Here is a 14,493-nt window from a genome sequence, read left to right as displayed (position 1 = left end):
GAAGAAGACGTAAGAAGATGCTGGATGACCTTGGGGACAGAAGAGGATACTGTCATTTGAAGGAGAAAGCTCTAGATCGCATTAAGTGGAGGAATTGTTTTGAAAGAGACTGTGGACCTGTCGTCTTGACAGATTACTGATGATGATGATGATGACTATACGATGTGCGATGCCTACACGACAAAGGCGAAGCTTATTCATGGGCCGCCTCTGTGGTCTAGTGGTCCTGGCTACTAATCCGGAGGTCCCGGGTTCGATTCCCGGCGCTACCAGATTTTCTGAGAAGTAGTGTGTCTGGAACGGGGTCCACTAAGTCTCGTGAGGATAAATGAGCTTTTTGAAGGAAATAACGGCTCCGGTTTAGAAAGCCGAGATTAACGGCCGTGGGGATCCGTTGCGCTGACCACGTGACATCCTCTCTCTGCAGAAGCTGGCACTAACTTCGCCGACAAGCGGCGGTCGCTCGGTCGGTATAGTTCGCTTACGGACTACAGGCCATGGAGTTTGAAGCCTATTCATGAGAAACACATTCTCTCATCAGAGAGGATGTTACATAAGGACTATAGGCGCAAGGGTTCAGTTGCAAAAAAAAAAAAAAAATTGGTCGTGAGTCTCAGGGGGTTTGGCGCCAAGATGAAATGATTGGCGGTAAACCCCAAGTCGTAAAGTAGCTCTGACTCTGATTTGTCCCTCCCAGAACTTCCTGTTCGATCAGTGATACTGTCACCGTTGCTATGCTTTTTTGTAACACCAATGTACCAAGCATATGGAGAGTAGTATATAGGGCGTGTATAGCTTATCAAGTGTCATGTCACAGTATCTGTACTGCAAGCGGTAAGAGCTATCAGAACTGCAAATAATTTGCGTTGGTATCGTACGGCTATAAAGAGAACAAAAGCAAATGGATTCGCGTGCGTCGGGCCATGATTTTATCCCTTCCCTCGTGAACGGATAAATTGTTGAGAGGAGGAGGCAAGCAGAGAGACAGTTCGTGTGTTGTGCCAGTGACCGGTGCCAGCTGGTCCATTCACCTCAACAGTAAGTCCAATAAACGACATGTTGCGAATAACGAAACTTGTTTTGATTAGTGACTGGAATATACTGCCTTCCGGTAGCCTGAGGCGAGTTAATATCGAACCGAAATTAACAATAGTAACAACATTATTGGGTCAAAAGTACAAGTTTTGTGTGGATAGCAATGTTAGCTGAGAGAAGCAAATCACATCTAACAAAAAAGTTATATATACGATTTTTGTTTGTTTCAGAATTTGTTCACGAAGTTGAATGGAATTAAATGTTTCAAAAAACTTTTCCAAATTCAAATTTTTTAAAAAGTATTCAGAACATTTTCTTCTGTATATTTTTAATTCAGTTTCAGTTTTATACATCCAAATTGATCTGTTAAATATCATTATTCCATATAATTCTTCTAATAAAAATAGAGAAAATATTACTTTATTAAATTTTTCGAAATTTGACAGTTACATAATATTAACGGAAATGCATTCTTAACAAACCTGTTCCTCCTCTTTATAACATAGAAACACATTAGGCTTCTCAATTCGGTGGTATATCTGATTTGAAATATATCAACAGTGAAATGATTAGGTTGTGAAATGGACAGTTTCATAATTTATTTTCTTTTCCTAATGTTATTAGTGTGATCAAATCAAGGAGGCTGAGAAAGGCGGGTGAAGTAAGAGATAAGAAATTTAGTCCCAGAATCTAAAAGGAAGATATTATTTGTTAAATCCATGTGCTGATGTGAGGTTAATATTAAATTGTATTACAAAAAAATATGATATCAATGTGCAGACTGAATTCAAATATTGAGGTTAGAGTCCAGTGGTGGGCTGCAGTGAACACGAAAATTAATCATATATTTCTCGAAAATTTGAGCGGCCTATTAATTAGCAACGTGTTAAGAACTATTTTTGAGCATATAGTTGAATACTGTGTATACTGTAATAATCTAAACGAAATATTGTTAAACTACTAGAAGTTTTCGCGAACTCATAGCATGTAACTGGGAAAAAAATATACAGAGTGATTCTAAATTACTGTCGGGCTTTCCGACAATAATTTAGAATCTTACTGAATTATTAGGTGGCTGCAATAAATGTGAACAGAATCTGCTATCACTGGTACCAGCAGAAGTCTCATATGGTTCTAAATACGGTATCATTGCCAACGATTTTCCATCTCTCATGTAGTATATACCTGTAGCAATATGCAAGTTGTTCTTAGTAAAATAAAAAATGTACAATGTGATTCTGAATTATTGTCGGAAACCCCGACAATAATTTACAATCACTCCGTATATTGCAAATAGTCTGTTTCCTTATCACTTACTTATGGAGCTGAGCCCTTCTTGAGGAGCCGCCAATTCTGCAGCTATTCAAGAATTTCCCAGCATTTTATGTAACCCGAAGGTTCATTACCGCGTTCACAAGAGCCTTCCACTGTTCCCTATCCTTAGCAGATCAATGAAATCGATACCATCCCATACTATCTCTCTAAGATCCATTTTAATATTGTCCACCCACCTACACCTTGGTCTTCCCAGTGGTATCCTTCCTTCTGGCTTTCCCAACAATATCCTACATGCATTCCTCGTCTCACCCATTCGTGCTACATGTCCTTCCCACCTCATCCTCCTTGACGTGATCATTCTAATTACAGTTGGAGAGGAGTACACGTTATGAAGCTCCTCATTATGTAGTTTTCTCCAGGCTCCTGTCTCTTCATCTCTCTCCGGTTCCTTATTACTACTGTCAAATATTTGCAACACATTCCAGTGGCGTAGTACTGAGAAGTTCCACGAGGAGTTGAGAGGCCCGAAATTGCGCGCTTATATTTGCAGATCCATATCTGCGCCGTCTAATCTGGGGCAGCACAGAACCCACTGCTCTTCTAACGGTCCGTGAATGTAACAGGTCATAACGTGTTTCCGCATGAAAAAAATTGAGATACAACGATTTATTTTTAATTACGTAATAGAAAAAAATTAGCAGCTACACTTGTAGTGAGGATACTGCAACTTTTTTACCAGTTCCATTATGATTAATGTTCTGCCGTTAGCATATCTTGCAGTGAATTCTACAAATTCTCGAGTCCCAACAAGTAGACGCTATGATTCCGGTTATGCTTTTCGCAGAGCAAGAGTCAGCATAGGGAAATCCTTGTAGCAGTGGAATATCTATTCTCTTCGTCGGTGACGGCAGCCGCGCGTTCTAGGGCATGAAATGTCTTCTCCAGCTCGAACGTTGAAATCGTGGCTTCGAAATCCACTCAAGACATGAATGTCTGTATGCGTTTCTTCTATTCTTGTGTTGTTCTGTGTAGGAATCGGCCTCACGACGGACTGACCCTCCGCCCACTGATTTCTACCGACTGTGTATAGATTAAGGATCTGAAAAAGCGGCCAAGGAGGACAAGTTCTATAGAGTCATAGATGGATTTTTACAGTAAGATCGACGAGATAATGAAACAAAAGCCAGTCACAGTGGCCGTGCGGTCTAAAGTATGAAATATAATCTTATAGATTAAGGAACTGAAAAAGCGGCCAAGGAGGACAAGTTCTGTAGAGTCATTGATAGATTTTTACAGTAAGATCAATGAAGTAATGAAACAAAAGCCGGTCACAGTGGCCGCGCGGTCTAAGGCATGAAATATCTTGTTGTTCGCCAGGTTATTAATAGGTATGATTTTACTTAACGCGGGGGCGAACTTATGTTTGGTTTATTATAAATTTATTATAAATCTTGTAAATTGGAATACGTTAGGTAAACTACAAGTTGGTCAGCCGGAAACCAGAGTTGAGATCACCTTCAGACGTAGCACATTCTCAGGCATCCGGCTTCAGTTGTGTAGTTTACAGAAAATGTTGACAAATCGGGTGAACGACGCAGTGGCAAGACTCGCTTTCGCACAACAGGTTATCGGCCAGTACGAATTTGCCGATTTTAGAATTTTCAGTGAACAGGATTTTCATGATGTTGAGTTTTGGGGGCTGGGACAGGAGACGCCGCTAGGAGCAGTCGACTTTAGAAATCGTGTGGTAGGAAGGAGACGCGAAGGAGTCAGAAGTCTTCATCTTCACACTCTTCTGTAAGCCCGGGTACCTGCCTGTGTTCGGTTAGTATGCAATTTCTGGTTCACTGATTAGGTCATGAATTTTGGTTTGTTAATAGACTGTTAGGATAAAATTTGGTCAGTGATTTTAACGTATAAAATTTGGGGAATGAATTGCCAAATTGTAAATTTTCTCCACTGATTGGTTATTAGAATGTATACATTTTGGTTCATGGGTTGATGGTTAAGATATAAGAATTTTGTTTAGTAGTTACGTGTTAGGATATACCGTATTTACGCATGTATAGACCGCGTGCGTGTATAGGCCGCAGCACAATTTTCAAACAGAAATTATAGAAAAAATAATTTTCTTGGAATATTATTACTATTAGTATACTACTAGTATTACTAATTATGAATATATATATTTTTTAATGAAGTGTGATTTCGAATATTTCGAATATAAGTCGCACCCCAGTTTTCCTCTTGAATTTTTGGCAAAAAATGTGCGGCCTATACATGCGTAAATACGGTAATATTTGATTCACTAAATGTTTGTTAGAATATAAAAGGATTGACTTATAAATCGATCGCCAGGATATAGAATTTGATTTACAAGTAATTGTTATGAGATATTGATGCCGGAAGCAGCGTCATCAGCAGCGACTTGAAGCACAGAGCAAATGATGCTCGAGATGGTTCAAGTTCGTATAGCAACAGGCGTGACCAGAGTGGTTCGAACGGCTGTTGTACTGCGATGTGGAAAGCAAATGGAAAAACTACCACATTATCACTACCTGAATAGTCTCTTTCCAAAAACAGAAGATCGCATTAAGTGGAGGAACTGTTTTGGAAGAGACTGTGGACCTGTCGTCTGACAGATTACTGATGAATGAATAAGTTGATTTATTACTTGATTGTTGGGATATGAAATTTGGTTTGTGCCATGCAGGTTTAAAAGAGTTTGGTTAGCGGGTTTTGAAAGGTAATTTTAATGAGTGCAATATAATATTATGTAAATTTTATGGTTGTATGTATTTGTTAATTTCATTATATTTGTTTTTGTTCTCACTTGTTGAATGTTTACTGGGGTATTTGTAATAATTATGTCACTGGTCAGAGTAGGAGCTATCAACAGATATTTAACTAGTGGCAATTAGGTGGGATATAATAAGAATTTCGATGTCGTAAATGTGAGCCATAACAAAATTGGAGACAGCTTTGGGAATAAAATAAAGAAATTGGGGTGCCTCACCCCCGCTTGCACAATAATAAATAGGTAGCAGGGGTGGCGGCACAATAGTCTTCACCCTCTTTAACCACGTGATTGTGGGTTCGAATCCCACTCGAGGCATGGATGTCTGCGTTTATTCTGTGTTTGTGTTGTCGTGTTGCGACGGGCTGATCCCCCGTCCAAGGAGTTCTGCCGACTGTGTATAAAGTTCATAGTTCAGGATTAATTCTGACGGGAAGACGCCTAATACAAAAGGAAGAAGAAGAAGAATAATAACAGAAGAAGAAAAAGAAGAAGGTTATAACTGAAAGCAGGGATGTGGAGAACCCAAGGTTACGCGCTTCCTTGTCTGTGTTTGGAGGGATGAGTTGCTGGACTGTGCTTAAACGTATTCGCCCAGTGGGGGGTGGAGTCCAACTGGGTCCACTCGGCACGGCGGAAACTGAGTGGCCTATTGTAGCCTGCCCGGGTGATTATGATGATGGAGAATTTGTTGGAATGAAGATTGGCAAGGGAAACCGAAGTACTCGGAGAAAACCCGCCTCAGCGTCACTTTGTCCACCACAAATTCCATTTGACCATACCCGGGATCGAACCCGGGCCGTCGCGGTGGGAAGCCAGCGACTAACCGCTTGAGCTGTGGCGCGGCCAGTGCTTAAACGTATACTGTTACGTGGTTTTATACAGCAGATTTTAAAAGACAAAGGTTTTAATGATTTGTAGATTATTATTAACGAGTTTTCTTGAAATGCAATGTAGATATACACCTACAGATACAACGTTGAGTGGTAGGAATGAATGATGTAACTGAAAAGAATATGAAAGGAATTAGTTGCGGCCGGTTTTTATTTAAAATCTCAGGATGGGTCCTCGGAGACTGAAGAAAGCAACAACAACTTCAGATGAGACAGACGCTCTCCGAGCTGATATTCGAACCAGTGACCTTCCGAATACGAGGGGCATATGCTGCCCATTGTAGCGCGAAGTTAGGTAGAGGTGTAAGTGTTGTATGAATATACCACACATGAGAATAGTCACTTTGATATGTTGAGTTTATCGGCTGTTAAAAACTGTCAACTTGCAAGCTTGAGCGTTCTAAGTTTCAGATTGACACTTCAAGACTATAGCAGGAGACTTCAAAAGCAAAATTACTTAAGACTTCTGTTAAAGTACAATAAGTTTTTATCGGAAGTAAACACAAATTAAATATCCGCCGGAAGCGTAACAAAATAGTCGAGATGAAATAAAATAAGTAGTAATATTTCTTGTTCCTTTGCAATGGTTTTTAATTCCATACTGAAACAAATTCATAATAAAAGGAAATTCGCCAAATTATCAACAAATATCAAATATGTTTTTTTTTTTTAGGTTTCATCTTTCATTGCTGTGGAGCATAATTTACTTGAAATCATTCTCATACTATGACGTCTGTTGGTTTCCTGTTTTCGTGATGTCAGACACTAACGAACTACTCAGGAGTAGGTTTATTCCGCACGAGTTCTTTCTGAATATTCGTCCCTTATTTATTTAGATGTTCCTGTATTTAAGATAAAATACATGCATTTGTTTTACCGATTTTATGCTGAATTCCAGTGGAAACTAAGAAACAGGTTTACTAAAATCTGTGACTCGTAGTAACATAGGTCGTGTATGACTACAGAAACTGGGAGTTTAGAATATATTTTCCTTGTACGTTATATCGAAAGAGTTTCAAATAAAAGTCGTATGTCTTAATGAGAGTTGTATTAATGACATACCAATCTATTGTAGGACGAATATTTGTTCTTATTTTCTGATTATACGAAGACACGCATATTAAATTTCATCAAGGGAAAGGTTATACAAAGGTCGCACCATAGCTCAAGCGGTTAGTCGCTGGCTTCCCACCTCGGAGGCCCGAGTTCGATCCCGGGTCTGGTCAAGTGGGATTTGTGGTGGACAAAGTGGCGCTGGGGCAGGTTTTCTCCGAGTACTTCGGTTTCCCCTGCCAATCTTCATTCCACCAATTGCTCCACAATCACCCTCACCTATCATCTGGAGCTGGTACAATAGGCCAGAAGTGGCCGCAGTACAAGGGACTTAGTCCCACCCCACTAGCAATTAAAAAAAAAAGGTTATACAATTTACCGTCACTTCAGCATATATTCTGTATGGCACATGTATATATTACGACGTTTTAGGACCCGTGACAATAGATTTTAGGGAAGCAGGAAAAGACTAATGCAAAAAATCCAACTGTAATAATTGAATATAATTTTCTTGCTGAGTTTCTCAATTTTTAGAGGAATTAGAAGTGATGTTTGTCTAAGCGCTTCTTCCCAGAAAGTTACGAGAGTGTACAACAGTTACAAATAGTGTACTAATGCACTGAAGTTATCTATTTGTAAGTCTATTGCAGTAACGTCATCTTGTTGTCTCATTTTTTTTTTTTTTTTTAGACTCCCATATTTATTATGCAATCTGAGTTAATACATTTAGCATAATGATGTGAAAGGGAAAGAAAAAGAACGTGTAGAATACCGCTCATTAGCGGTGCTCCTTGTGCAGTAGATAAAGTCTGGTATGATTTGTGGGAGAATACTTACAAACTAGGGACTTAAGATCTAAATAATAATACTACATTATACAAGAAATCTGTTTGGGAGATCATGTGGAAGATGTCTTCTCAGTCTGCGGAGAGGCGGGGGTGCAGAGAGTTGAGACACTTCTTGGTTAATGTGCATGTTGAGCCGTGATCTGTATTTCGAACTTAGTCGACTGATTTCTTCTTGAACTGTAGGTATTTGTAGATCGTGTCTGATGATGGCATTGGGGACATACCAAGGGGCGTCCGTTAGCAGACGCAGAGCTTTAGACTGAAATCGCTCAAAGATGGCAATGTTGGTGTTCGAAGCAGAGCCCCATAGTTGAATGCCATATGTCCACACAGGTTTGATGATGATTTTGTAAATGAGGAGCTTGTTGTTTAGAGTTAGTTTAGATCTTCGTCCAAGTAGCCAGTGTAGTTTGGTGAGTAGGATGCCCAGATGTTTTCGTTTGTTGAAGATATGTTTTTTCCACGTGAGGCGGCGGTCAAGATGGAATCCAAGGTACTTGACTTCAGTTGTTTGGGGGAGAGGCTCATTGCAGAGGTAGACAGGAGGGCACGTAGCTTTGCGGTTGGAAAATGTGACGTGATAGGATTTAGTTTCATTTGCTTTTAGTCGCCAAAGTGAGAGCCAGCTTTCTATGGAATTGAGATTGTTTTGAAGTTTGAGGGATGCAGTGACTGGATTAGGGTCGGAGGCTAATATAGCTGTGTCATCAGCAAAGGTGGCAGTAGTTGTGTAGGGGGAAGTTGGGAGGTCATTGGTGTAGAGGAGATAAAGGAGGGGGCCTGTTGTCTCATTACGGCTTATATTCGTGGAAGATATCCATTTGGCTTTCTTGAAACACAAAGCCAGTTCGATAGAACAAGGAAAGGTTACTCAAGTAATGGATAAACCGGTGGAACCCAGTTCCAAGCGCGGACATGTGAGCAACTGTCCAGATAAAGGCCTGCAACATTGTGGTCACCCATCAAGAGTATCTTACAGACTTATGAAACAAGCTTCTCACTCCTTAACTTTAACGGAAGAAAATGGGCTATGGAATGACAGCCTTTTTTTCGGTGTTATCCAATTGCATACAATGTCTTCACGGTTCTTTACTTAGTATTAAAAGTAAATGAGTGTTACTTATCTGTCAGTCAGAAATAGGGGATGTAGTACTAGGAGAAAGAGTCAGTAAATACGAAAGAAATGAATATAAAACCTAAAATATGTGATATTCGAAACTGGAAATAGGAACGTTTACATCTTGACATATCCCCCATCAACATTGGTACACTTGTCCCATTGCTTTACCAGTACGTCGAAACCCGCAGCATACACGTCTTTTGACTATTGAAACCAGCCTCTGAACATGCGCATGCGCTTCTGCTACCTAGACTCTCCAGGAGCTGTACTGTGCTGTTACGTAATGATGCACATCGAGAACTTATTACGTCCTTTACTTCCATTTGTGACCTATTTAATGGCTCTCCGTCGTAAATAGTAATCCTTAAAAGAAACGTTAAATCGTAATAGAATATTTTAGATAAGTCATTACATTACAGTATCAATCCTTATTCTACATGACTAATTCATTTGGCTCGATAGTCATGAAGGCTGAATTTTATGTCATGCTAGGCAATGGTTCTTCTGAAACTAGTGTTGTTAGATAAATAGAAGAGTAAACTAAAGAGTCGTTCTGCAATTAATGGGATTAACGACGGAAGTAGGGTAACCAGTCAGGCACCAACTGAAACAAGCATAAAACGTAGATAAGATGTAAAACTTGCAAAGGAACACAGTATATTCAGCTCCGGATTATCTCACGAAAATACAGTAATACTGCTTAGAAAGCGTGGGGATTACGAACGAGTATTCACGGTTTATTCTGAAATAATTACAATCTGTAATCCGTTTCAGCCCAGATATGGTACAGATTATTTCATTTGAAATAGGCCTATATATGTATAACACCGCTTTACGGTTTAATGTTTTTGTGTCATTGTTTATGCGTTATTTACTCCAATGCGTAAAGGGAAACAATGTTTGTCCTCAGTCAGTGTGAATACAAAGTGAAATAATATTAAAAAGGAACATGCCTATATTTTAATTCTCAGGATAAGATTTTCATAACATTAAATCAAAGTCGCCATAAATGATAAAATGTTCGGAATAATAACACATGCGGAAATGCCTAGTACACTGACGTACACGTTTCCGGTATTTTTTCCCCCCTTTGTCTGACCAGTCACGCGGTGGCGAAACTGATTGGGTACATTCACTTTCTGCTGTTTGAATGCATTAATCAACGGCGACCTTCCGATAGTCTGACCACAGGGACAGGATGTGGCGTTCTACATGTCTCTGGTACTGACCTTGTTCTTCCTTTTCCTTTTTCTTCCCCGAGGACAGCCCCAATGTCCAGTGCTTAGGGAAAACAGGAGGTTGAATGATTTGAAAGTTACTTCTTGACGCTGTTTCAACACCATAGATTATACAGCGTCAAATTAAACGGGGGAAGGTTGCAAAATGGTGAGTAAATAAGCACGATTCTGTAACGCGAGTCGTTGAGTAACACTGAGGCAAATATTTTCATTCATAAACTTCAATCTAAACACGATTTTCACAGACCAATCAATCATGCTCGGCTACGGCGGTCACCTTAAAATATACTACTTGTAAATACATATTTTTAGATGTTAATACTAATATTTTTTCGTCTGTGAAAGAATATGGAAAAATTGTGTTGTCAGAAGGATTGTGTGACTGGGAAAAGAATGCGACCGTTTCGGGATCAGGTGCAATGCCCCAGTTTGATATTGCAGGTGCTGAACTTTCGGATTAAATTACTACAGAGTTTGTTAGTTCATTTTGGTACTTGTAACTACCAAAGAAGCCGGTCACGGTAATCGAGCGGTCTAAGGCATGTTCTGTCTTCGCTCGCTCGGAAGTCGGGATCGTGGATTCGAATTCCACATAAGGCATGGATGTTTGTTGTGTGTATATGTTCATTCTGTGTTTAGGTAGAAGCCTTGCGACTAGCTGATCACTCGTCCAAGGAGTCCTACCGTCTGTAAAATGATCATGAGACTGAAAATCAGAGGCCAAGGCCCAAGGGGGCTGTAGAGCCAGTGAAAAAGAAACTGTCGAAGAAAGTTACCGGTTAATAATAATTTATAACAGGTGTAACTAGACGTAGGTGCAATGGATTTGGCTAACTTTTAAATTTCCAATAGGTCATAATTAGGCTTATATGTCTTTCGTCACTAAATAATGAAATTTACCTATGAGAGATAAAGATGGCATTTGAGTCCGAATAAACACTTTATTATCTCCTACTTGTGAGCTTTGTTTGCTAGCAGAATGTTACACACACACACACACACACATTCTTTAGTACGTTGTGTAAGAAAGCTAATAGGGTTTCACATACAATTGTTTCATTTGGTGGGAAAAATGTCAGAACCCTTATATTATATCGTATGTATGTAAGTAATGATTATCTCTTATTATGTGTTATATAAACAGAATAAACGCCAAGTTGGAAAATATACAAGGTCAAAATCTTACAAATGAAAATGAAATAAGGAAACAACACCGATTAACCTCCATTTTGTTACATATAAGCTTATAATGGATCTAAAGCGGTAGAGTCGACAGTCTTCCCTATCCGGTTAAGATTTTAAGGACTTGAGTCATGAAATATTGACGTTTCCTCCGGAAACATCTTTCAGACTGGGAAGCACTTACTATCAAGTTCGCCCTTCCGTGTTACGCGGTTCTTGGTTTCCAAACCTGACACTTAGGTTTCGTCTCGGCGCATTCTCCCAGAGATACCCGAAGCCGCCGGTCAAACCTCGCAACAGAGAGGTTCAAGTAAGCATAGGGAAATCAGCTGGGATTCACTGTGACCTTATGGCCTACTGCGAAACTAGTGGCCGCGCCATAGCTCAAGCGGTTAGTTGCTGGCTTCCCACCACGGCAGCCCGGGATCGATCCCGGGTCTGGTAAAGTGGGATTCGTGGTGGACAAGGTGGCGCTGGGCAGGTTTTCTCCGAGTACTTCGGTTTCCCCTGCCAATCTCCATTCCACCAAATTCTCCATCATCGTAATCACCCGGGGAGGTACAATAAGTACGTCGTTAAAATCGGCCTCCTATACAACGGGCACCAGAGGCTTTTCCCTGGGGGTAAAACGGCAGAGGCGTGAAGCTAACCATTCACCTCCAATTAGTGCGGAGTTCAACAATACGTGGATCTATATATCCACTTGTCCATACGTCTTCATGGTGTAGTGCTTAATTAAACACAGGAACAACTTTACCTTTTACTCTACATTATTTAACAGGGCATCTGTACTGTACGTTCGTAATGCCTGTGAGTAATAAACTGTGTTTCTCTCTCCCCAGTGGGCAAAGCTGAGAGAGGAAAAGAAGATAATTCGGATGTGGTACAGTCCTGTATTGGTAACTTCGGACGGTGGCAGTTATGGTTATGCTTGTGGATATCCGTCCTCAAGTTCCCCGTGGCTTGGCACTCTCTAGGAATCGTGTTTTTGGCGCCCCCCGTCGACTCATGGTGCAGAAGGCCCACAGCCTTGCAGAATCTGACAGATGAGCAGTGGCGTAACATGAGCCAGCCCTCTGCAGCGTCGGGGACTCAGGATCGAGACTCATGCAGAATGTACGACGTCAATTACACCGCAGAGCCTTATAATAGGCCGCCCTCCAATCACAGCACTGTTGCGTGTGTCGACTGGGAATATGACCGGTCTGTCTTCCGAGAAACCATTGTGACCCAGGTCAGATTCTCTTCCTTACCTTGAGGTTCATTTGTAACCTACTCTTTGAGAGTGCTAAGTAGGTTTCTAGATTGCGACTCTATAATTACCAACTGTTTGAACTTAATGTATACTTTGTAAATTACTTAATGATATCTCAGTGTAAGAGTGAAGAAACGCGCATATAATGAACGCGGCACTCACGAATACCGTGTCAGTCTCCTGCTCTTTTATGGTGCGAAATGTGCCCAATTGTATGTTAATTAAAATTTACCTAATGAACAACCATTCAACGTAAATATTTCATCACAAACGAGTATGTGAGGAAGATAGGAAGAAGGTAACAAACAAAGCGAGAAATAAAGGAGGAAAAATAGCACGAAATCAAGAAATAATAAAAAAAATGGACGGCTGAAGGAAGTGGGGATGGAAGTTGGCAAAGGTAAGGTTCCTGTATTTAATCATTTGAGCACAACCTAATGAAGACATGCTGGGGAGTGGAGGTATAGTTTCGCCGTTCTTGACCTCGGCACCAGATGGAGGTAATTGGTCAGCTTCACGTTCCGGCCGCTTTACTCCTCGGTAAAGAACCTCCATTGACCATTGTGTAGGAGGTTGTGTGGGCCCCAGAGCCGTTCTGGACACTCTGAAGGAGAGGTAAATCTCTTATACATGCCGGGAGTGTGTAGTGTATTTAACAAAGTTTTAGACAGGGACTATAAGAATGTTACTTAGCAAATGTCACTATTCCCATTCTTACGTGCAACGCATCCTTCTAAAACTTAATTTAAAAGTATCTTACATCACACAATGTATCTCTTTAAAAAATATTTAGAAGTTTCTGTACATTGCACTATATATTTCGACCGACATTTGTAATCATCAGGGGTTTTAAAATTGTTGGTGCAAACTGATGTGCTTCTGTTTTGTGATTCTAATATTCGATATATAGTCCCATTTACGTGTTCGTGTATATCTTGGTGCTGGGTGGCTCTTTCTATTGTGTTGTGTATGAAAGAAAAAAAAAACACGAAACCAAGAAAACATTTAATTTCTAATAAAACAATTCTCGCTCGATTATAAACTTTTAACATTCCTACCTGGTCAGACTTCTTGTGCATATGGCAGCTTGTCTTGGGACGCTGAAGTGTACTTCCCAATTTCATGTTAAGTTTCTTTTACATCATGAATTGCTCGATTACCTTATGTAAGTCTAGGAGTATTATTTTTTTAAATTAAATGATCTTGAAATAAGTTAATAGATCCTAACTATAAATCCATAAAAATTCTTCACAGTTGACAACGCAATTTGTTCTGATGCATTTGTGAAGAGCCGGTGTAGCTCAGTCAGTAAGGACAGTCGTTACAGCCTGGAGGAGAGAGACTTCTCTCTCCTGCCGCTGCGCTCAGGTCAGTTCAAAGGCCTATACAATATCCTATCCCTCGCTTCTTGGGTTAAAGCTGCCGGGGCGTGAAACTGTTCACTTATTTCCAGTTATTGCTTCGTACTCATGCTCCCTTGCCATTGTGTTGCAGTGGGACCTGGTCTGTGATCGGAGGCAGCTCGCAAATGTTGCCCAGACCGTGTTCATGTTCGGCATCCTAGTGGGAAACGTTCTGTTTGGAATGGTGGCTGACAGGTAAACGTAGCTATCACATTCTGAGAAACAACTTGTAGCAAATAAAAAAGGTTAAAAAGTAAAGCTATCCATGTAACAGGTAACAGCTATCCATGTAACCATAGGGTTGTGAGACATCGAGACTCCCACATTTTCTAGACAATCAGCTCAAAGATGACGGTAAGGTTGTCAGCCCTACGCGTCGGCCGCCCTTTAC

At 40.4% G+C, this 14,493-nt stretch overlaps 1 protein-coding gene across 2 annotated transcripts in view; it reads left to right on the top strand.

The window, feature by feature from the left end:
• The first annotated feature begins 889 nt into the window (after nt 1-889).
• The window catches only part of LOC111862101 (organic cation transporter protein), a 30,536-nt gene continuing 16,932 nt past the window's right edge, over nt 890-14,493 (top strand). Inside the window, exons 1-3 of one of the 2 annotated variants that reach the window (XM_023847220.2) lie at nt 890-1,038; nt 12,287-12,678; nt 14,194-14,297. In XM_023847220.2, the coding sequence (XP_023702988.1) occupies nt 1,038; nt 12,287-12,678; nt 14,194-14,297 (497 nt within the window). In that variant the 5' untranslated portion in view covers nt 890-1,037. Of the gene's footprint in view, nt 1,039-11,686; nt 11,755-12,286; nt 12,679-14,193; nt 14,298-14,493 lie in introns of those variants that run through there. The other variant, XM_023847221.2, reaches the window with a different exon arrangement.

Source organism: Cryptotermes secundus, unplaced genomic scaffold (assembly GCF_002891405.2).
Source record: "Cryptotermes secundus unplaced genomic scaffold, Csec_1.0 scaffold645, whole genome shotgun sequence".
Lineage (NCBI taxonomy): Eukaryota > Metazoa > Arthropoda > Insecta > Blattodea > Kalotermitidae > Cryptotermes > Cryptotermes secundus.
Note: the sequence above shows the minus strand (reverse complement) of the source record. Positions and strands in the feature narration are given on the sequence as shown.